This window comes from Salmo salar, chromosome 14, assembly GCF_965601325.2.
Source record: "Salmo salar chromosome 14, fSalSal1, whole genome shotgun sequence".
Lineage (NCBI taxonomy): Eukaryota > Metazoa > Chordata > Actinopteri > Salmoniformes > Salmonidae > Salmo > Salmo salar.
This window is the reverse complement of record NC_138304.1, coordinates 73769270-73793460: the sequence shown is the minus strand read 5'-3', so window position 1 is coordinate 73793460 and position 24191 is coordinate 73769270. Positions and strand designations below refer to the sequence as shown.

General features: G+C 42.9%; 1 protein-coding gene across 2 annotated transcripts; it reads left to right on the top strand.

Annotated features, from left to right (window-relative positions):
• The first annotated feature begins 1639 nt into the window (after positions 1 to 1639).
• LOC106569907 (exopolyphosphatase PRUNE1) lies at positions 1640 to 23014 on the top strand. Of its 2 annotated transcripts, XM_014141632.3 has the most exons (8): positions 1641 to 1875; positions 9346 to 9450; positions 10385 to 10590; positions 10876 to 11060; positions 11311 to 11469; positions 13702 to 13796; positions 16475 to 16633; positions 18154 to 23014. In XM_014141632.3, exons 1-8 carry the CDS (start codon positions 1837 to 1839, stop codon positions 18637 to 18639), a joined length of 1434 nt encoding a protein of 477 aa, XP_013997107.1. In that variant the 5' UTR covers positions 1641 to 1836; the 3' UTR covers positions 18640 to 23014. The 2 variants fall into 2 exon arrangements, with proteins under 2 accessions (XP_013997108.1, XP_013997107.1); XM_014141633.3 differs by lacking the exon at positions 9346 to 9450 and having other exon boundaries at positions 1640 to 1875.
• The last annotated feature ends 1177 nt before the right edge of the window (positions 23015 to 24191 follow it).

The following is a 24191-nucleotide window of genomic DNA, read 5'->3' as shown; positions in this document are numbered from 1 at the left end:
TTAAGAACAGCCCTTAGCCGTGGTATGTTAGTCATATACCACACCCCCTCGGGCCTTATTGCTTAATTATATGTCACACACTGTGTGTGTATAAAGACGATAAACACCTGCTCTCACTAATGTAGGAACTGGATAAAATAGTATAATTGTCAAATTCTCACACAGCTTAATTTCTTCCATTTATTGTCTTGACCATCAATATGATTCTAATAATAGGATTTGTGTTGGCCCAATGTAGAATACATAGCAAGGTTCTGGCAATATTTTCTGTTGATATTGTCATGAGGCAAAAAGTATGGGACACATAAATAGGCATAGGAGCTCTGAATAAATATATTATAATTATTTTTAAGCGTATTTTTGTTTTGTTTTTCGGGCTGCTCTAGGGTTTAATCACTATATCCTGCCTTGACGCTCAGATAAGCAGGATCGTGATTAAAAGTATATATTTTTACTTGATAGCTAGCTAGCTAGCTGTCTGTTTGAATTCAAATCATGTGGCATTTTGTTTGATCTGTTTGGAAGTATTACACCAAGGACTGCATGCTGTGTCCAGAGGTAGCAGACGAAGTTCAGGGACTGCTCAGGGAACGCTCCTAACCACTTCCAAGATGTGGTATCTTTTCGTGAGCTTTTCAGCAGCAGTCGCATCACCCAGGTGAGTGCTACATTCCTGGCAATGGAGGACCAGTACCAGAGGAGAGGCTCTAATGGAACGACTGACCATTCCCTGTCAGATTGTCATTGTTTATTATCCTTGGCTGTCCCATCAATGCCCTCTCTACTGAACCTACGATGAACCTAGACTGCCTTTCCAGCTCAAAATGCCTCAACTTCATCCGAAACCGACTGAGATTTTCAATCTCCATCATTAACATGTTTTGTTTGTTTGCTTTTTGTGCGGTTTGAGATTCTTTGAAAAGCGCCACACAAGTTAAAATATGTTATTCATTATTATATCTGTAACCTAAGTATGCCTAGTACGCTAGATCTACTGCGTAGCCTAGGCCTACGATGTTATTTGTTCGTAAATGTTTTGAGCCATTTTTTGGAGGACCACAATTCACCATTTTTTTATGTCATTCTAGATCATTTTACATGCATGTGTGGTTGTATTATGATTTAACTTGTCAAATAAATATATCTATATATCTACCACACAGCTCTGCAGTGGATTGCTTTTTGGCACACGAATTTAGTGGAATATTTACCCGCGTTCCGAGTCTTTTCAGTGAGCCGGCTCATTTGGCGCCTAAACGGCTCTTCGTCCAGTAGCGCTTAAAAATGTCACCTAAAACCATGAAAACATAGCAAATATCTAATTTAGGCGTACAAAGTTACCTTCCATTGTGTCAGATCGTGACATGTGAATTCAAATACATTTTTACCGGACCATATTATTAGATGACTTGCAAAAAAAGGAATGTACAGCAAAATGTGTGTGAACTTGAAAACGTATCTCACCTCACTATTTATTGTTCCTGCAGTGAGGAATTACAATCTTCATACAATGTTTTTATAACTTATCTGCAGATAATCGTTGTCTGTAGCTTAAAATGCAGTAACAATAGGCAAATCAGGGAGCCAAATGAACGGCTCTTTCACAGATGCAATTTGGTTCATGACGTTCACCAAAAAAGAGCCGTTCAAAAAGAGCCGTTCGTTCGCGAAGGAGCCACCACTACCACTTTCTACATTACAGCCGCTACACTTCAGGAGCTGCTGTCTTTCAAAACGTGGTGTAGGAATATTTTGTCAACTTGTCTTTGCACAGGACCCAGGTCTGTAAACATTCTGTTTTACAGAATATCCCGGGCGTGCTCTACGCTGGCGAAAATGGAGGGGTTTCTACAGAGATGTAGCGCTGCAATAAAGGTAGGCAAACACACGAACACGTTTACTATGCATTGCATATTTTACAAATGTCTCAGTTGCTCTGCTCAATGACTAGCAGTGTCCATTGCGCGCTCTCTCTGCTGTCTGTCATGCCATATTTGTTTTTTTCTCCTATTGAATTAGCTAGCGTATTACTATTATATTACTCATCATGTACTATTCTATTACTAAACCATTCCAATGTTTCTGCAACTACCTCCCCCTAACAAGTAACGTTTGAAATGTATTCTACCCTCTTGTGGCTTTGAGTCAGTTAACGTTACTCTTGTCACGGAGTGAAATTTAAAAGTTTAGTCTTGACAGCCAACTGTCAACTAAAATTGAGAGTTTATTGATTGAACATAGAGTCAAATTGCAGTTTGGTTCAAGATTCAAAACATTTGTTTCATACAAAGTATGCATCTTCCTGTTGTAAAAGGTCTAACATACACAAACCACAGAGCGCCATGACTAATGAAGGGGTGGTGTGTGGATGAGTTGTCAGAGAGCAAAAGGTAGAATATTGCCCACCGTAACTTTCATTACAGTCATTGTCGAATATTGCATGATGCAGTTCTTGCACAGCAAACCCTACACCAGGCCTCGTTGGTATGTTTTCAATATATTTAGCAAAGTGTTGTCACAGTAGAGTCAGATAACCGATGGCGTGAGGGTTAATCATTTGTATGACTTTTTAGTCAAGTGCAAAGAGCTAGACATGGTAAACAATCCCTTAAGCAATTCCCTATCCGCCCCATCCCTTGCATTTACTGACCATGTATTCTCTCAGTGTGTGCATAATCAAGACGAAAGCTGCCATGTGTGGTGGGTTCGCCTGTCTATATACAGTGCATTCGGAAAGTATTCAGACCCCTTTACTTTTTCCACATTTTGTCACGTTACAGCCTTATTGTAAAATGTATTAAATCGTTTTTTCCCCCTCATCAATTTACACACAATAGCCCATAATGACACAGCAAAAACAGTTTTTTAGAGATTTGTGTACATTTATAATAAAAATAAAATTAACGGAAATATCATATTTACATAAGTGTTCAGACCCTTTTCTCAGTACTTTTTTGAAGCACCTTTGGCAGTGATTACAGCCTTGAGTCTTCTTGGGTATGATGCTACAAGCTTGGCACACCTGTATTTGAGGAGTTTCTCCCATTCTTCTCTGCAGATCCTCTCAAGCTCTGTCAGGTTGGATGGGGAGCGTTGCTGCACAGCTATTTTCAGGTCTCTCCAGAGATGTTACATCAGGTTCAAGTCCGGGCTCTGATGATGCCAGGTTTCCTCCAGACGTGACACTTGGCATTCAGACCAAAGAATTCAATCTTGTTTTCATCAGACCAGATAATGTTGTTTCTCATGGTTCTGAGAGTCTTTAGGTGCCTTTTGGCAAACTCCAAGTGGGCTGTCATGAGTTTTTTACTGATGAATGGCTTCTGTCTGGCCACTCTACCATAAAGGCCTGATTGGTGGAGTGCTGCAGATATGGTTGTCCTTCTGGAAGGTTTTCCCATCTCCACAGAGGAACTCTAGAGCTCTGTCAGAGTGACTATCGGGTTTTTGGTCACCCCCCTGATTGCTCAGTTTGGCCAGGCAGCCAGCTCCAGGAAGTCTTGGTGGTTCCAAACTTCTTCTAGAATTTTTTTGGGGTATTTTACCCTCTTTTTCTCCCAATTTCAATTACGTTCTTGTCTCATCGCTGCAACTCACCAACGGGCTCGGGAGAGGCGAAGGTCGAGTCATGCTTCCCCCGAAACATGACCCACCACCGCGCTCCTTAACACCCGCCCGCTTAACCTGGAAGCCAGCCGCATCAAGGTGTCGGAGAAAACACCGTTCAATTAGCGACGAGGTCAACATACAGGCGCCCGGCTGCCATAAAGAGTCACTAGAGCACGATGTGCCAAGTAAAGCCCCCCGGCCAAACCCTCCCCTTACCTGGACGGCGATGGGTCAATTGTGCGCCGCCCTATGGGACTCCCGGTTATGGCCAGTTGTGACACAGCCTGGGATTGAATGCGGGTCTGTAATGATGCCTAAAGCACTGAGATGCAGTGCCTTAGAACGCTGCTCGACTCGGGAGGCCCCCAAAACTTCTTCCATTTAAGAATGATGGAGGCCACTGTGGGCTTGTGGACCTTCAATGCTGCAGCATTTTTTTGGTACCCTTCCCAGATCTGTGCCTCGACACAATCCTGTCTCAGAGCTTTACGGACAATTCCTTCGACCTCATGGCTTGGTCTTTGCTCTGACATGCACTGTCAACTGTAGGACCTTAGACAAGTGTGTGCCTTTCCAAATCATGTCCAATCAATTTAATTTATCACAGGTGGAGTCTAATCAAGTTGTAGAAACGTCTCAAGGATGATCAATGGAAACAGGATGCACCTGAGCTCAATTTCGAGTCTCATAGCAAAGGGTCTGCATACTTATGTAAATAAGGTATTTACGTGTTTTATTTTTAATACATTTTCAAAAATGTCTAAAAACCTGTTTTCACTTCGTCATTATGGGCTATTGTGTGTAGATTGCTGAGGAACATTTTTTATTTATTAATCCATTTTAGAATAAGGCTGTAACGTTACAAAATGTGGAAAAAGTCAAGGGGTGTGAATACTTTCGGAAGGCACTGTAGTCTAGGTGGGCGGAGTCTGGGCTAAAGCGCTCACATCCAAATTCCTGTGGCCCAACTGCTTGACTGTTGTGCATGTGACATAAATAGTGACATAAGGTGGCACCTCTGTCACTATGCCTGGACGGCAGACATCTCATCCCCCCCTCCTTCCACTGTCTTTGGCTGTCAGTCACATCAAAGGTTTAAAGGGTAGGTGTCTAATTTCAAGGGGTCGGCCATTTCTTTTTAGTAGTCACCATTATCGCTCTTTACTTTAGTTTTTTTCCTTCCGTCAGAGAACAGCTGTGGTGGTATCTCATATCAGAGAACACATTTGAGACATGACGTAACACGAATTAAAACATGAAATGGGCTGAATTTAATTCCCTTCTTAAAACCCTCTCTGTATGACACTGTAGTACAGTATGTACTGTAGTAGGCCTAGTTGTAGTTTGTAGTGGCCTATTTTCTTTTTGAATTACAGCGAGCAAGGGGCATGCATTCCTTAACCCACCATTACTCCCAAGCCAATGGGCTATGATCTATTCACTTAAAAGTTCTTCACTCCTGGCATCCTCCAAGTATTTCCCATTTTATATGGGCGTAATCAAAGCTTCGTGGTATACTTCCTGGCTCTTGTCGTCTGTTAGATTTAATGTTTCTGCCCTCCAGTCAGATGCTTCTGTTTGGTTCATATCAACCACTTAGGTCAGGTTATGTCTGGATACTCCCATACAGAAGGTCTCTGTATTCTGGTGGGCACTGGGCAGCCTTAGTTTAGCCACTGTCACTTCACATTATTGCTTCCTCACATGGCTGGAGACTAAGGGCTGGTTTGAGCCAGGAGCATACCACCCTGCATCCCACTACTGGCTTGCCTCTGAAGCTTAGCAATGTTGGTCCTGGTCAGTCCCTGGATGGGAGACCAGATGCTGGATGGGAGACCAGATGCTGATGGTGTTGGAGAGCCAATAGGAGGCACTCTTTCCTCTGGTCTAAAATAATTATCCCAATACCCCAGGGCAGTGATTGGGGACATTGCCCTGTGTAGGGTGCTGTCTTTCAGATGGGATGTTAAACGAGTGTCCTGACTCTTGGTGGTCACTAAAAATCCAATGGCACTTATCTTAAGACTAGGGCTGGCTAAATTCCCAGTCTTTCCCTCATACCTCATTCATCCAGGTTGTTGCTGTACATGAGAATGTGTTCTCAGTCAACTTACCTGGTAAAATAAGGGTTAAATAAAAATCAATAAATACACATTTCTGGACATGGATTAAGCCTAGTCCTGGACTGAAAGTCTATGTCAATGGAGATTCTTAATTAAAAGGTATTTTTAGTTGTAGGACTAGACTAATCGGTGTTTGGGAAACCAGCCCTATGTGTTAATGTTTATGTCTGGGGTCATCTCTGACTACTCTGCCTACTGTGGAGCTAGAATAAGAGAACTAACGTTTTGTACGCCTGTCCTGTCTCATGCACACACACTGGGGTTGAGGAGCCCACAACATGCTCATCCACATGTTCATCAACATGCTCACCTTTCCCATAATCAAACACTTAGAGTCAATATAAGGTTATTGGCTGCAGCAGTCTTTCTTTTCAGTGATGGGGCAAGACTATGGGTATGTTCAATTGATCGAGAGAGTAGCCTAGATCGAGACAGTAGAGATCTGTAGAGGTCAGATATTTCCTTCCTTGACTATGTGTGCCATAATTCTGTTGTTATGACATTGTAATTACCGGCAGGATATATTGGTATTGGTAAATTCTGACATTGTTGAAATGGTCCATTTCTTTTCCTAAGATTTGATATGATCTTTTATAAACAATACAAAAACATATACATACAAAGGACAACATCATACAAACATCAACTACATCACACCTGTCCAGACCCAGGAGCACACACCCCCATCTTCAGCACCCGCATCACTTTCCGCCACATGGCCTCAAACTGCACCATTTTGTTTCTCTCCGTAGCCCACACACTTCACATTTTTAGAATTAAAGCATTTTACCTTCCGTTAATGACGGACGATTGGCTCTTTTCCAGTTTTTAAGTATACGTTTTTTAAATACGATTGACGAGAAAAGTATCGTCCAATCCGTCGGGTATCTCTTTTTATGTATATATATTTTTTTTTCCCCCCCCAATTTCGTGGAATCCAATTGGTAGTAGTTACAGTCTTGTCTCATCGCTGCAACTCCCGTACGAACTCAGGAGAGGCGAAGGTCGAGAGCCATGCGTCCTCCGAAACACAACCCAACCATGCTGCACTGCTTCTTGACACAACACACATCCAACCCGGAAGCCAGCCGCACCAATGTGTCGGAGGAATCACCTGGCGACCGTGTCAGCGTGCACTGCACCCAGCCCGCCACAGGAGTCGCTAGTGCGCAATGAGACAAGGATATCCCTGCCGGCCAAACCCTCCCTAACCCGGACGACGCTGGGCCAATTGTGTGTCGCCCCATGGACCTCCCGGTCGTGGCTGGCTGCGACAGAGCCTGGGCTCGAACCCAGAATCTCTGGTGGCACAGCTAGCACTGCGATGCAGTGCCTTAGACCACTGCGCCACCCGGGAGGCCCCGTCAGGTATCTCACTGCACCCTCATATGTCATGTCTTGAAATATGCAGACAGACAGATTAAAATACATTTTTGCCTATCTAAGGTATGTCCAACTACCGAAGTTCACAACCGTTACCTAAAATTACACCATTACCTACATAAAATAACACTATTCCCAACAAAAGGGGACTCAAAGTGAAATTTATTTAACTGAAATGTTATACTGATGATGAGGATGAGAAAGAAATGTAGAATGAGGAAGAATAGGGCTTGTCTCTCCTTGCTCTCTCCACACGCCTTGCTACTCTATCCACCAATTCCACGGTTTAGCAGGGTCTTAGCCTTACCTCTCCAAATCCCTGAGGCCTGTTCTAAGTGGATTGGAGAGAGAATGCCTCAGTGGGGTGTGGTTTTACATCAACCAGATGGAATGAGAGCTATGATAGGTCACTCTGAAAGGGAGACAAGTGAGAGCCAGTGTGCGTTACTGCATTTGATTTGTGCTTGAGTAATAATGGAACACTGTTGACTCATCAATATCAACTCAATGAAGCTGACAAAGTGTCTCAGTGATCCTTGGCCTGAACACTGCACTCAAATGCAGGCCTAAATGGATTGTTCTGTGAAAGTGGTAGAATTCACATTAGCGTGGGATATGAGGATAACTGTTAGAAAACAGCAGTGCCCTGTTATAAAACAGTAATTGACATTTCTCAGTAATAGAGTGAGTTGCATATGAAGCCCGTTGCAAAACAGTTAGCATTCCCCATTAACACCATTATCTACAATTGATGGCAAACAAAACAGGTGCACAAGGACATGCATAAAGTTCAGAGCTGCGTGAATCAGAGCATCCTATCATGATCATTTTACTATCATAACATTCCCCCTCTGCACTTCCATATTTGTGTCACAGGCCTACATTTACCCACCAACCAAGTTGTTAATCTCTTATCTAACCCTTGTTTATATTTCTAGCCTCGTCCTTGAATGGATACTGCAATACTGGATTACTATATCTGTAGTAGAGGTGGCCCTGAATTGTTCTATTTGCCATGGAACAGTCGTGGAGTCACAGTTGGAGAGCTCTGCTGCACACACACTCTGTGGTTAAATATAGTCTCCTTTTGGTTCCTGCTTGCCTGCCCGGATCTGACCACTACTACGGCTTATGGGAGGTGACAGGCACGCTGGGACGAGGGAGATGCGAGGGAAGGGGAGGCTGGGCGGCCATGATGCCATGTTGTAGTACACTCACACTGGCTGCCCGTTACCGTCACCCTTGGGGCCCTTAACATGGGGAGAAATGGCTCTCTCCCCCCAGTTAGCTACACCCCATACTGATGGTGAGAAAAACCAGTCTAGGAGGCAGACCTGGCTATATTTCTTGATTTACCATTGAAGTCAATAGGATGCACATCAACTCCCAATATGTTGAGATCAACAGGAGAGATCCTATCCTGGTTACGCTGGTTCACAAAGTACAATCGTGGACCAATCTTGTAGATTCATTGTTAAATCTATGGTGGCCTGATGGGGTGAAGTAGTTGTTAGCATATAAATACCTGCTAAATAGTTTGTGTTTGGGCCTTTTCTCCTAATTTACAGATAAATACAGGTTGAGAAACTAACTGAACCAGCTCATTCTAGTGTTCACAATGCAGAGCAAAGGGGGTCAGAAGAACTTTGCTGAATCCAGATGGCTGGTTTGGCTTTTTTGTGTTTATACTGAATGCTGCCACACACACACTGGTAATTAGTGCTTTCATTGCTTTTGAATCATCACACCACAGCAAGGCCGTCTCCTCCGTTGTCAGTAATAACACTGTTTCTTCCATCATGTCACAGATAAAGCGAGACTAATCACACTCATTATCACAGTGGGTCTACCAACCGACAGCGAAATGATCCAAATGAAAACATCCCGCTGAGTCTAATAAGGCTATATCACAATTTCAGCTGCACATTCACTCATTGTTATTAAACTTAAGGTATTTGATGTTCGTTGATAAGCCTAATTCGATTATAAACAGCAGTCCAAAAATGTTAGCATAGGCTAGATGCTAACTAACTACTGTGAGCCTGCTTGAAATAAGGCAACCCTTGGTTTAGATGATACCAATGCTTTTTACATTTTGACTAGTGTAGCCTTGGATGTGTTAAAAAAAACTTTACAAATCTACAAAGTATAAAGCTGACAAGGAATTTTACCACCCTCTTGCCCCCCCTCTTTTTCTTCCACCTTCCTTTATTTTTTATAACCTCCTTAGGGCAATGCGGAGGGAAGCTCTGGGATCCACGTCATCCTTGGCAACGAGGCCTGTGACCTCGACTCCATGGTGTCGTCCCTTGTCTTTGCCTACTTTCTGTCCAAAGTGAGTCGGCTAGCTTCTAGCATGTACCGCCTCATTAGGGAATCCCTCAACCCAGGTCGGAAATAAGTTAGCATACCTGAAGTATTCATTCCCCTCCTCATATGTTTAGGTTTTTATACTGTAATAAATATTGACACTTTACTTCAGGGCCGCCGAAGGTGGGGCCCACCGGCCCTTGAAACCATTTTAGGCTCCCCCAGATGCTTCCAGAATGAGCTTATGTAATTATGAACAATATTTTTTTTTAAGTTCTACACCTTCAAAACTTGATTGCTGGCATGCAAAACATTTTGGGACTGTATCAACAGTAGACTAATGAAACAAATACCAAAAGATAGTTTTTGACTGGAATTTTCCTTTAAGTCCCATACAAGCAAAATGACAACAATATAGAGCAGTTGTTTGAAAGCAAATTGGTGGACGAATACGTCCTGCTATGCGGTAATGAATAAGTATCTTCTCTTTGACTTGTGAACAGAGTTGAGAGAGATGGGCCAAAGTCATGAAGCACCGCAGGCGCGGACTTTGCGCTGAGTGACTCATTTGTAAGTCTGAGGGCCATGAATAGCTTGACCAAGCGTAACCAAAATGCCCAGCATTTTCCAAAATTGAACCAGACAACCCTCAGAGTCACTCAAGCATAAAAACAGTCTCTACTTATCTTTCATTACTGCATTGATCCATCCGTCCTCTCTAACCCCTGGTTAAAGCTGTTCGCTAGCTTATACGCCCCCGCTACTCATGAAATATTCACACAACCTCAGATACTCAAGATCCCCCAAGGCCTGAGAAGATGGACAAAAACATTGCAGAGGAATCCAGCTAGCCTCAGCAGCAAGGTGTGTTGGTGTCAGATATCTGTTTTGATCTGGTCTCCCTCTTCCATCCTTCCCTCCTTTTCTCCTCCTCTTCTTCCATCCCCCTTTGTTCCCAGACGTCTGGCAGCTCAGGTAAGACTGTGGTGCCGGTGCTGAACATCCCGAGGGCTGAGTTCCCCCTGCGGTCCGACAACGTGTTCCTACTGAAGGAGAGCGGTGTTCCGCCGGAGGCTCTGGTGTTCCGTGACGAGGTGGACCTGGCAGGGCTCCATAGAGCCAAGAGGTTGATGCTCACCCTGGTGGACCACAACGTGCTTCCTAGGTCATCGGTTGCAACATTACTCTTTCTATTTATTTTCTGTTCTAAACTCGCATTCTCTTTCTCTCGTTCTCTCCGTTGCCATCTCTTTGCCTTTCTCTCACTCAGATTTTCTTCCATTGATACCTACAGTATCAAGTAGTATTGACAACACAGGTCAAAGTTATGGGAAAGTGCGTGATATGTGGAGGGCCAGATTCCTGGACCAAGATTGAGGAAACACATAGTTAAGGATGTATGACACAACGTATTTCACAATATTCACTCAACCCTGACTTTTCCATGTAGTGCCGACATCGACTTGGAGGAGGCAGTTGTGGAAGTCATTGACCACCACCACCTCGAGAGGACACCCTCCATGTCCTGTTCCGTCACCGTGGAAACCGTGGGTTCCTGTGCTACCTTGGTGACAGAGCACATTCACCACAAGGCACCTGAAGTGCTAGACAGACAGGTGGCCCAATTACTATACGGTAAGGTTGCCACAGCAACAATTTTCTTACATCCAGCATTCTCTATAACATGTCAACATGTCAAACAGTCCTCAAGGGCCACAATGTCTCTGGGTCTTTAATCAATGTATACCTCAGAACTAGGCAGCGGGGAATATGGCAGGATGAATTTTCACTGAATTCGACAATTCTCTTGTAGTTGCGCTTGTTTGTCAATGCCAGCAGTAACCATTGGCTCAGTTCACCTATACTTGGCAGTGTGCCCACACAGGGGCCATCGTGCTGGATTGTGTCAACATGGCCCCTGAGGCGGGCAAGGTCACACCCAAGGACAGCCAACTGTCCTTCCTGCTGGAGTCGCGTTTCCCTGACCTGCCGCCCAGGGGCGCCCTCTTCAAGTCCCTACAAAGCGCCAAGTTTGACATCTCAGGTAAAAGGTGGGAAAAACATGCCATGGGAGAGGTGTTGAGAGGTGCACAAAAGGAATCTGCCTTGTCATTTGACATAAGATGTTATGACAATATGACATTATTATGTCAGTATTATGACACTGTTATGACATAACGTTCAAATAAAGTGTTACCATTATTTAAAGAGAATGTTGTAGACTAAGTGTGAGATTTCACACAACCTCAAAAGAATGTTGTGGAGTGACCATCTAGAAGTAAACAAAATAATATGTCAAACCCTTTAGGTAGGAACCTCTGCTCTGTTGACCCAATGACTGGACAAAGACATCGATCACGTGACACCATTCATTCCTATGTAAAACTCAATAGCACATTGAAGCCAAATAAAGTCTGTTAAGATGGCATCTCATAGAGACATAACATGCACAGTTTGAGCTACTCCAGGAAGTGATGTTGCAGGCTAGCTCAGTGCTGCCCCCTCTCATTGAGTAACTCAAGTTGAAGGCCGACCGAGGTACCATGATATTGGTACCACTATTGTCTTCTTAAAAAAATGTATTTACACAAAGATTGCAATCCTGTTTTTTGCTAATAATGCCTGCAGTAACGCAGTCGGCCTTGAACTTCCGTAGCTTCAATCCGAGGGGACTTTTTGCCTTGTGTTGACCAAATTCCAGGTTTGTGTTACGTTATACAGTGCCCTTGACTTTTTCAAAATGTTGTTGTGTTACAGCCTGATTTTAAAATGGATGAAATTTAGATTTTTGGTCACTGGCCTACACACAATACCGCATCATTTCAAAGTGGAATGATGTTTTTTGACATTTTTACGAATTAATTAAAAATGAAAAGCTGAAATGTCTTTTGAGTCAATAAGTATTCAACCCCTTTGTTATGGAAAGCCTATATAAGTTCAGGAGTACAAATTTGCTAAACAAGTCACATAATACATTGCCTTCAGAAAGTATTCACACTCGTTGACTTGTTCCACATTTTGTTGTGTTACAGCCTGAATTTAAAATGTATTAAATTGAGATTTGTTTGTCACACTCTGTGTACAATAACAGTGTTTAACATGATTTTTGAATGATTACCTCATCTCTGTACCCTACACATATAATTATCTGTAAGCTCCCTCAGTCGAGCGGTGAATTTCATACACAGATTCAACCACAAAGACCAGGGAGGTTTTCCAATGCCTGGCAAAGGGCACCTACTGGTAGATGGGTAAAATTTGTTTGTTTGTTTAAAAAAAGCTGTTATTGAATATCCGTTTGGGCATAATGAAGTTATCAATTACACTTTGGATGATGGGTGTATCAATACACCCAGTCAATACAAAGATACAGGTGTCTTTACTAACTCAGTTGCTGGAGAGGAAGGAAACCGCTCAGGGATTTTACGATGAGGCCAATGGTAACTTTAAAACAATTACAGAGTTTATTGGCTGTGATAGGAGAAAACTGAGGATGGATCAACAACATTGTAGTTACTCCACAATACTAACATAAATGACAGAGTGAAAAGAGGAAAGCCTGTACAGAATAAAAATATTCCAAAACATGCATCCTGTTTGTAACAAGGCGCTAAAGTAAAACTGCAAAAATGTGGCAAAGCAATTCAACTTTTTGTCCTGAATACAAAGTGTTATGTTTGGGGCCAATACAATACATTACTGAGTACCACTCTCCATATTTTCAAGCTTATTATGGATGCAAGGACTGACCATACATGACATCCCAATTCTAGTTTAATCATGTTTTGAGGAAATACAGTGTTTACATTTACTTTGTTTACAAACATTGGAGTGAAACCAGCTTATAGTTTGGGTTATGATGAGGTACGACAGTTGAATTAAACTCATGAGGCATTTCTAAGTTATATTCTTCAAGAATCAAATGGGTAAATATAATTAATTTACAAGTAAAAACATTTATGTAGCAACTACTTATTGCACCTTTTTAAAGCTTTTCATCAAACTGCCCTGTTTTCTTTTTATTTCAGATGGTCCCACCTTAATGTCCTCAGATAATTGCTATCATTTTTGGTCTAATTCTCATTTCTGGAAAAGGCTTAAAATAAAGGTTAAAATCCAGGTCATGTGCCATGATTAACCAAAACACAGGGCCCTGTATATATGATCTACATTGTAACTTATGATATGCTGTAGTGTTTGTCATACAGTAGTGTCTATACCCAATTCCATTGTAGTGCCATTGTAATACTGCTTGTCCCATTGGTTTGTGTTACAGGTCTTTCTACAGAGCAGATCCTGCTAAAGGACATGAAGGCTGTCTCTGGGGGCGACCTGAGACTGGCAGTCAGCGCTGTGTACATGACACTAGATGTACGTACTGTCTATCCATGCCGTTACTTCACTTAATCCACTCTGCCACCACCATGCTTCAGCCACCATGCTTTAAACTGAGACTCAAGGATGTTAAGTAATCACAAGAGCAGTGCAGCCAGAGAGTGTAAAGGAAAGGGGCTGCACTCGTCAGCACCAACACATACACTGTTAAACATCTGCACAGGAGTTTGCATCTCTCTAATCCATTGTGACAGCTGCCTGACGACAAATGCTGACGAGAGCAGCCTCCTGCTTCACGCGGTCTTTGTGTCGGAAGTTGCCCTGCTCCTCTTGGTAAAGGAATATGGCTGAGTCTACCTTTAACAGCAGCCTCTCAGTATCACACTGGGTGTATGTGAACATTTACTCTTCCCCATTAACAACAATGCATTAGCATTGCCTAATTTGCCTTTGAATGACCAACCAACTCTTTAACAAATTTGGGTTTGCAGATGATTCACTAAGTCATATTTCCTACTCCTTTGAGAGAATTGTATTCCACTATTAGAATCTTAAGTCTTCATTCATGCTACAATGTTACCAATATATCTATAATCTTGGGAGAATATCAATTTTCTAATTCATTTTGGCAATGGAGTCTGCCTCAGGGAGGTGCAACTACGCTATAAAGACAAAAGTATGTGGACATCCCTTCAAATTAGCAGATTCTGCTATTTCAGCCACACCCGTTGCTGAGAGGTGTTTAAAATCGAGCACACAGCCATGCAATCTCCATAGACAAACATTTGCAGTGGAATGGCCTTTCAACATGGCACCGTCATAGGATACCACCTTTCCCACAAGTCAGTTTGTAAAATGTCTGCCCTGCTAGAGCTGCCCCAGGCAACTGTAAGTGCTGTTATTGTGAAGTGGAAACGTCTAGGAGCAATATCGGCTCAGCCGACAAGCACAGAACGGGACCGCAGAGTGCTGAAGTGTCTGTCCTCGGTTGCAACACTCGCTACCAAGTTCCAAGCTGCCTCTGGAAGCAACGTCAACACAAGTACTGTTTTCGTCGGGAGCTTCATGAAGTGGGTTTCCATGGCCGAGCAGCCGCACACAAGCCTAAGATCACCATGCGCAATGCCAAGCAGTGGACTCTGGAGCAGTGGAAACACGTTTTCTGGAGTGATGAATAACGCTTCACCATCTGGCAGTCCAACAGACAAATCTTGGTTTGGCAGATGCCACGAGAACGCTACCTGCCCCAATGCATAGTGCCAACTGTAAAGTTTGGCGGAGGAGGAATAATGGTCTGGGGCTGTTTTTCATGGTTTGGGCTAGGCTCCTTAGTTCCAGTGAAGGGAAATCTTAATGCTACAGCAAACAATGACATTCTAGACGATTCTGTGCTTCAAACTTTGTGGCAACAGTTTGGGTAGGGCCATTTCCTGTTTCAGCATGACAATGCCCCTGTGCACAAAGCGAGGTCTGTGTAGAAATGGTTTGTCGCGATCGGTGTGGAAGAACTTGACTGGCTTGCACAGAGCCCTAACGTCAACTCCATCGAACACCTTTGGGATGAATTGGAACACCGACTGTGAGCCAGGCCTAATTTCCCAACATCAATGCCTGACCTCACTAATGCTCTTGTAGCTGAATAGAAGCCAGTCCCTGCAGCAATGTTCCAACTTCTAGTGGAAAGCCTTCCCAGAAGAGTGGAAGCTGTTATAGCAACAAAGAGGGGACCAACTCCATATTAATGTCCATGATTTTGGAATGAGATGTTCGACGAGCAGGTGTCCACATACTCTTGGCCATGTAGTGTATATGCAGTGACAAGGCATCTAGGAGTGAAAGTGACACCTATGTTAAACTAACGTCTCTGAGTGTAAATTGTAGAGTCTGATTAGCGTAATCAAAATAGATCAGTAGCTACTGTGTTGCTTCAGACCAGGCTTAACAATAGTGACAGGAGTCATGTCTGTTAGTTAAGAACACTCCCTGATATCTGAGTGGCCATCGCTGCTGCAAGTCAGAAGATCCCAGAATGTAAAAAAAACATAGGCCCTTTTTGTAGCTTGTCTCATCGCTGCAACTCCCCAAAGGGCTCAGGAGAGTCGAAGTCATGCGTCCTCCGAAACATGACCCGCCTAACCACACTCCTTAACATCTGCCAGTTTAACCCGGTAGCCAGCCACACCAATGTGTCAGAGGAAATGCCGTTCAACTGGCAACAACCACTAGAGTGCAATGAGCCAAGTAAAGCCCCACCAGACAAACCCTCCCCTAAGCCAATTGTGCGCTGTCCTATGGTACTCCTGGCCAAGGCTGATAGTGGCACAGCCTGGGAATGAACCCGGGTCTGTAGTAACACCTCTAGCACTGCGATGCAGTACCTTAGACCGCTACGCCACTCGGGAGGCTGAATATATTCATTTTACAAATACTTTCTATTTTACTGGCTTCAGCCCCAAGCCATTACATGTATCATGCATTGACTGTACATACATGCATGGCACAGTTTTGTTGTATGCCAGAATTCTTCTCTATCAGATCTGGGTTGAAATACTATTTTAAATAATTTATACTGTATCTGTACTTGATTGAGCTCGGAACCAAGCAAACGCTCAAAGTATTTGAAAGATTTTGAATAGTGTTTGAACCAAGTTATGTTCTCTATATAATAATGTTTTTTTTGTTTGCTGTTGTACGCCATCCCGTTCGTTCAACAGGTGTTCCTACAGCGGAGGAGCCTACAACAGGAGCTTTGTGAGTTCTGTCACAAACATCGTTTTGGTGCGGTGGTCGCCATGACAATCTCTTTCAACGAACGCGGTGAGCCCCATCGGCAGCTGGCGGTCTACAGCTCCAGCACCCTCTATAGGGAGGAGGTATGAACTGCAGTGCCATGCTTACTCTTACAGTATATTGACCCCTATGCCTATATGATGTGAAATGAATTTATATTTATAAGGGTAGTAATATAATAGATTTGATAGGGGTAGTTATATCATAAGTAGTATTTCCACCTAGCCCTCTAATAGACGTGGCTGAATTTACCCATTTTGTGCTTTCCTAAATATGCGGCACATTTGTGTTCATGACCCTGAAAAATATTTATATGAGTTCAGTTTATTTTTTTATTTTACCGTTATTTTACCAGGTAAGTTGACTGAGAACACATTCTCATTTACAGCAACGACCTGGGGAATAGTTTCAGGGGAGAGGAGGGGGATGAATGAGCCAATTGGAAGCTGGGGAGATTAAGTGGCCGTGATGGTATGAGGGCCAGATTGGGAATTTAGCCAGGACACCGGGGTTAACACCCCTACTCTTACGATAAGTGCAATGGGATCTTTAATGACCTCAGGGAGTCAGGACACCTGTTTAACGTCCCATCCGAAAGACGGCACCCTACACAGGGCACTGCCCTGGGGCATTGGGATATTTATTTTTTTAGACCAGAGGAAAGAGTGCCTCCTACTGGCCCTCCAACACCAAAGAGGCCATTTGAATATCGATGTGAATCTTTCCTCTCCACTGTTTACAAATACCCCAAAAAATCTGTCTACTTTTGTGCCAACCAACCTATCTTAGTTAGTTCAATATTGGCCCTCAGAAACTATTCCTTGGTGTGAAAATAAATGGTATTGTTATGTATTATTATTTGATATTAAGCATGTCTGTAAGTGAGATATATTTACATTTACATTACATTTACATTTAAGTCATTTAGCAGACGCTCTTATCCAGAGCGACTTACAAATTGGTGCATTCACCTTATGATATCCAGTGGAACAACCACTTTACAATAGTGCATCTAAATCTTTTAAGGGGGGGGGGGGGTTAGAAGGATTACTTTATCCTATCCTAGGTATTCCTTAAAGAGGTGGGGTTTCAGGTGTCTCCGGAAGGTGGTGATTGACTCCGCTGTCCTGGCGTCGTGAGGGAGCTTGTTCCACCATTGGGGTGCCAGAGCAGCGAACAGTTTTGACTGGGCTGAGCGGGAACTGTGCTTCCTCAGAGGTAGGGGGGCCAGTAGGCCAGAGGTGGATGAACGCAGTGCCCTTGTTTGGGTGTAGGGCCTGATCAGAGCCTGAAGGTATGGAGGTGCCGTTCCCTTCACAGCTCCGTAGGCAATCACCATGGTCTTGTAGCGGATGCGAGCTTCAACTGGAAGCCAGTGGAGAGAGCGGAGGAGTGGGGTGACGTGAGAGAACTTGGGAAGGTTGAACACCAGACGGGCTGCGGCGTTCTGGATATATATATATATATCAAAGTTGCCTGTTGCTATTATTAGCGTGCTTTTCCTTTTGGGCAAATGCAGGCATGACAATTTGAGAATATTAGTCAATGTTAAAAAGGCAACTATGAAATAGTAATACACTGTGTGTTTCTCATTCTGCTGTAGGTGAGCCAAGCATTAGAAAAGGCGCGCAACCCCTCTCTGAGCTTCTCTCCAATGAGCAGCCCCTTCAACAACATCAAGTCCTATCTCCAAGGCAACGCACTGGCCTCCCGTAAGAAAGTGCTGCCTATCCTCAAGAACTTCCTGAAGGAGTGGGACAGAAAGCAAGTGCATTGTGAGGAGGCGGAGGACTTTGAGGAGCTGGACGACCACGTTGACCCCACGGGGTCGCCTAGTTTCGATGACGACGCCCGGCCCCGCTGCTTCTCAGCCTCCCGGCACCACCGCCGCCGCCTGCTGGGCACCGAGGACTCTTGGACGGAGGAGGACTTCCAGGTGCCGGCCACTCCCATGAACAGCCTGGTGGAGGGCTGTCCGCTGGACGCCGGCCTGCCACGGATCAGCGCAGAAGCCATTTTGGAGAAGTTCAGCCGCATGGGAGGGGAAGCAGGGGAAAATAAAGATGGCAACTGGCCAGGTGAACAATAACCTTCTGTTGATGCCTTTTAACCCTAGTACCCCTGGCTGACTGTCCTCGTGCACCTCAATCCAACCAACAGACTATAACAAGGAGTGTTCAAAGTTCAGAAGCATATCAATCATAAGGGACATCTCATAGAAAATTATAATGACAATCTAAAGGGGCCATGTACAGTAACTCACTCACTGGTTATATAGCAATCCTAGGTTTGCTATCGGCAGCTCCGTTGACATTGACTGGAAACAGGTCCCTGTTCAGGAGGAACAAAACAGAACAAAACGTTCCGAAACAGGGAGGTACTATCTGAACTAAGAAATGCTTGTTTTTGTTTTCCGTTGCAACACGTTTTGCTACGGTGTGCCCGAATGAACACAACCCTGGACTACTGTGGCCGTCAGACTGATCACCAAGCTCTTATGGATGCTTTACTCAAGTCAGGACTAACAACACCATAGAACATTATGAAGAATAGGATATTCTCCTAAAAGACTGGCAACCGGATGAAAAAAAGGGATGACTAGCAGTACTGTATCAAGGACTCCAGATGGAGGTTGAATGAAGTGTGTGTTCTCTCATAAACGCATCCGAGTACATGGGACTGCCTCATTGGTTAGTCAGTGCCATCGCCAAGTGTAGGGGGAGTGGATTGGAAATGTGGAGAATACATAATGGACTAATTTAATTAATCTTTGAAGGGCCTATTTCAATGTCACAGGCATTTGAGTGAACCTTTATGATGAGGGAGAATCTTGCAGTGGAGAATGACTTCATCCATTATGACAGCATGTGTTTCAGTAGTCCTGGTCCTGGAAGACTGCTGAGTCTGCTGGTTTTTAGTGCAACCAATCTATGTACAGCTTCATAAGTGCGTTATTGGGCTGATGATTGAACGCGTGATATCTCCTGACGTGTGTGTGTTCGTGTGTATGGAGTTTTCTTGGTTAATGTCTTGATGACATTATCACCAGTCCCACAGTTCTCCTGATTGTCGGAATCCATCTGAAAAGGAGGAAGAATTCACATCCTCCCCACAAAAAGAGAGAGAGAGGTGGATAGATAGATACCAGATGATGGATGCAACTCTGCTGCTCGTTTATGCATACGAACCTCCTGCCCCCGTTCAGAGATCTCTCTCACTGAGATGTAGATCACAATGCTACCTCAGCTGTCCAAATATACTTATCATCTAGAATCACCATTGATTATGTTACCAGTGAGGAATTAGCCTGATCCGAGATCTGTTTGCGTTCTTGCCAACCCCTATCATCAGAGTTGACTATACAGCACCAACAGATCTGGGACCGAGTTAGTGAGGAATTGCTCTGATCTGTAATCTGTGTCGCATACCCAGAGAGCCTCGTGGCGGTTCATTTGAGGAAACATTAGTTCAGATGTCTGCTTCATTAGCTGGCTGTAGTTGGGCCTGAGGAGTAGTTTTCAACGTACTGTACCACAGAGATGTGCAAACACACCCAGGCAAACCCACATACAGATGAATGCATAGACACAAACACATTGGCTGCTATGCATGGTAATGATGTTAAGGCTGGTGCCTTGTCATGTTTTTATCGTTGTGGATGTGGAGTCTGTTTGGGTAGACCTCTGTTCACTACATACAGTACACTGCAGCTCTAATGTTATGTAGTTGGTGTGAACATCTTCAAATTCAGTTGGCCAAGTGAAACTGAGCACAAGACAGTGACACTATTCCATTTCATTCTCTGGTCTCTTCCCTTGGATCCTACCGTTTCAGTGTTCCCAGATCACAAGGTTTCGATACGTGGAAGTAATAAGATGATGGCTTCCTCTGATAGGGTATGTGAAGCTTTCACCATATTACTCTCACCTATCCAGTCCTTTAGGATCTTGGATCAATTGCAGGGAGGATGGTAGGGACTAAAATTGTATTTTGTTATAATTTAACTTGATATCTTTGACAAAAGAAAACATCTTTAAGTGTTGACTAGCGCTGTGTTGAACCATTTAATTAAGATATTAAATGAAGATACTTGATTATATAAATCAACCATGCAGTTTCATTGATATCCTCCCTACATCAGTGAGAAGGTATGTTCAGTCACCTAGTTTATAGTTAAACAATATATGGCGTCTAAGCTAGCATGGTATTGATAATGAGTTTGCTAATAGACATACTCTGAAAGATTTCTATATTGAGCCTCAGGTATTAAGGATTTGGCAGTCATTGGCTTGTAGATGTTCAGCAAGCTTAGATTTTTTTAAATGTTTTGCCAGCTAAACATGCATGAGCAAATTTGTTTTTGACAATGTCAACACCAATGTACTGTATCTTGTATCCCAAATCCGTTGTTCCCAAGAGGGGTCACAAAAAAGCAAAGCTAATTATGTTTGTCTTCTTTTTTATATCTCCACATACCTTTTGTGGAAGTGTTTCATGGGAAATGTATTTACAATGCAATGGCTCAGTGACTGTGCAGTTTAATATGAACCTCTCTGGGCTAGGCGGGACGAATTCGTCCCACCTACGTAACAGCAAGTTGAATCCTGTGGCGCGATTTTCAAAACCTTTGAAATGCTATTACTTCAATTTCTCAAACATATGACTATTTTACAGCTATTTAAAGACAAGACTCTCGTTAATCTAACCACACTGTCCGATTTCAAAAAGGCTTTACAACGAAAGCAAAACATTAGATTATGTCAGCAGAGTACCAAGCCAGAAATAATCAGACACCCATTTTTCAAGCTAGCATATAATGTCACAAAAACCCAGAAGACAGCTAAATGCAGCACTAACCTTTGATGATCTTCATCAGATGACAACCCTAGGACATTATGTTATACAATACATGCATGTTTTGTTCAATCAAGTTCATATTTATATCAAAAACCAGCTTTTTACATTAGCATGTTACGTTCAGAACTAGCATACCCCCCGCAAACCTCCGGTGAATTTACTAAATTACTCACGATAAACGTTCACAAAAAGCATAACAATTATTTTAAGAATTACAGATACAGAACTCCTCTATGCACTCGATATGTCCGATTTTAAAATAGCTTTTTGGTGAAAGCACATTTTGCAATATTCTAAGTACATAGCCCAGGCATCACGGGCTAGCTATTTAGACACCCGGCAAGTTTAGCACTCACCAATATCAGGTTTACTATTATAAAAGTTTGATTTCCTTTTGTTGTCTTCGTCAGAATGCACTCCCAGGACTGCTACTTCAATAACAAATGTTGGTTTGGTCCAAAATAATCCATCGTTATATCCGAATAGCGCCGTTTTGTTCGTGCGTCCCAGACACTATCTGAAATGGTAAATCAGGGTCGTGCGCATGGCATTACCGTACTGGCATTACCGTACTTCGAAGCATGTCAACCGCTGTTTAAAATCCATTTTTATGCCATTTTTCTCGTAAAAAAGCAATAATATTCCGACCGGAAATCTCCTTTTAGCTAAACAGAGGAAAGTAAACAAAGCTTTCGGTCGACGCGGGCACGAGCCTGAGTCTCACAGTACTGTAACCAGCCACTACCCAAACGCGCTACTTTTTTTCAGCCAGAGCCTGCAAAGCCACGATTCAGCTTTTTACCGCCTTCTGAGACCCTATGGCAGCCGTAGGAAGTGTCACGGGACAGCTAAGATCCTCACTCTTCAATAAACAGACAAGAAGAACGACACCTTGTCAGACAGGCCACTTCTTGAATGAAACCTTCTCAGATTTTTACCTGCCAAATGAGTTCTGTTATACTCACAGACACCATTCAAACAGTTTTAGAAACTTTAGGGTGTTTTCTATCCATATTTAATAAGTATATGCATATTCTAGTTACTGGGTAGGAGTGGTAACCAGATTAAATCGGGTACGTTTTTTATCCAGCCGTGTCAATACTGCCCCCTAGCCCTAACAGGTTTAATATGAACACTAAACACTAGTTTGCCTATTCATTTGAATGCCTTTCCTATGCCATTTGTCATGATTACATGTTTTTGTATGTGCTCTGTGGTGTTTTAATGTCTCCATGCGTTTAAGGTTTGAAATGTTAGCTAGCTGGACTTGTTTAGCTTCTAAACAGGTTGAACAAAGACAAGTAATTCACAATGTTTTTTTTTTTTTACCAAATTGGTACCCTTTTTCAGTTTCTCATGGTTTAAATCAGAAGATGCCCCCCCCCCCAACCCCTCCAAATGCAGTTCCTTTCAGCATGGGTAGTTTTGTGAATTTTATGCAGTACAATCAGGATTCAACTTCCCTTGTATTCAAGTATGCAATATGAAGTGTTTGCTGTGTGGTTCCTTTATTTAAGTGAGAAAAAAACTGAATGTGAAAACCACGTGTAAGAAAATATTATAAGAGTAAAAATATGCTGTTCTATTAAAGATGGATTTTAAGAGTTTGTGTTGTAGTCTGGCTTCATTCATGCTTCTTACTGATTCTGGGTTATTGAGCTGATTCAAAATCATAACCTAAAGCTAACGTTTGTGCAAGGCACTATTGGAATCTTTAGTGTCCTATCACTAACTCGCACCCCTCCAGTCAGCTGTGTCATGTTGTTTAGGGTGTGCTCTCACCATTTCCCCCACCATATGCTGTGTGCGTCCACGCCCAGCCATTCCTGGTCATGTCCCAACATGCTATTGTGTGAATATACAGGGCTGTGAAAAAGTATTTGCCCCATTTCAAATTTTGTCCACTTTTACATATTTTTTATACTTAATGTTATCAGATCTTCAACCACAACCTAATATTATATAAAGTTAACCTGAGTGTACAATTAACTCAACAATTTCATACTTATTTCATAAACAAAGTTATGCAACTCCAAATGCCCCTGTGTGAAAAGTAATTGCGCCCTTACACTCAATAACTGGTTGTGCCATCTTTAGCTGTAATTCCTCACATCACTGGAGGAATTTTGGCCCACTCTTCCATGCAGAACTGATTTAACTCAAGAGACATTTGTGGGTTTTCAAGCATGAACTGCTCGTTTCAAGTCCTGCCACAACATCTCAATTGGGATTAAGTCTGTACTTTGTCTAGGCCATTACAAAACTTCAAATGTGTGGCTTTTTAGCGATTTTCATGTAGACTTGATAGTGTGTTTTGTATCATTTTCTTGCTGCATGACCCAGCTGCGCTTCAGCTTCAGCTCACAGATGGATGACCTGACAGATGGATTCTCCTGTAGAATTATCTGATACAGAGCAGAATTCATGGTTCGTTCAATTAAGGCAGGTCGTCCAGGTCCTGAGGAAGCAAAGCATCCCCAAGCCATCACGCCAGGCGTAATGGGACCCATGTGGGCAAGAACTGGTTGAATCAATGTTGTTTCAACGTCATCAACCCCAATATTTTCATGTGATGATGTTGAATCAATGTGGAAAATGTTTTTTCCTTTATGAAAAAAGATTGCAGTCAGAGTGCAGTATTACTGCAGTATGCAGCAAATACTTCATCCAAAATAACACCGTTTTTTTTACTGCAGTAATTTTGAAGTTTAACTTCAGTTAGAGTGCAGTATAACTGCAGTTCAAATGCAGTACACTGCAGTTATTCTGCAATTATTGCATCCA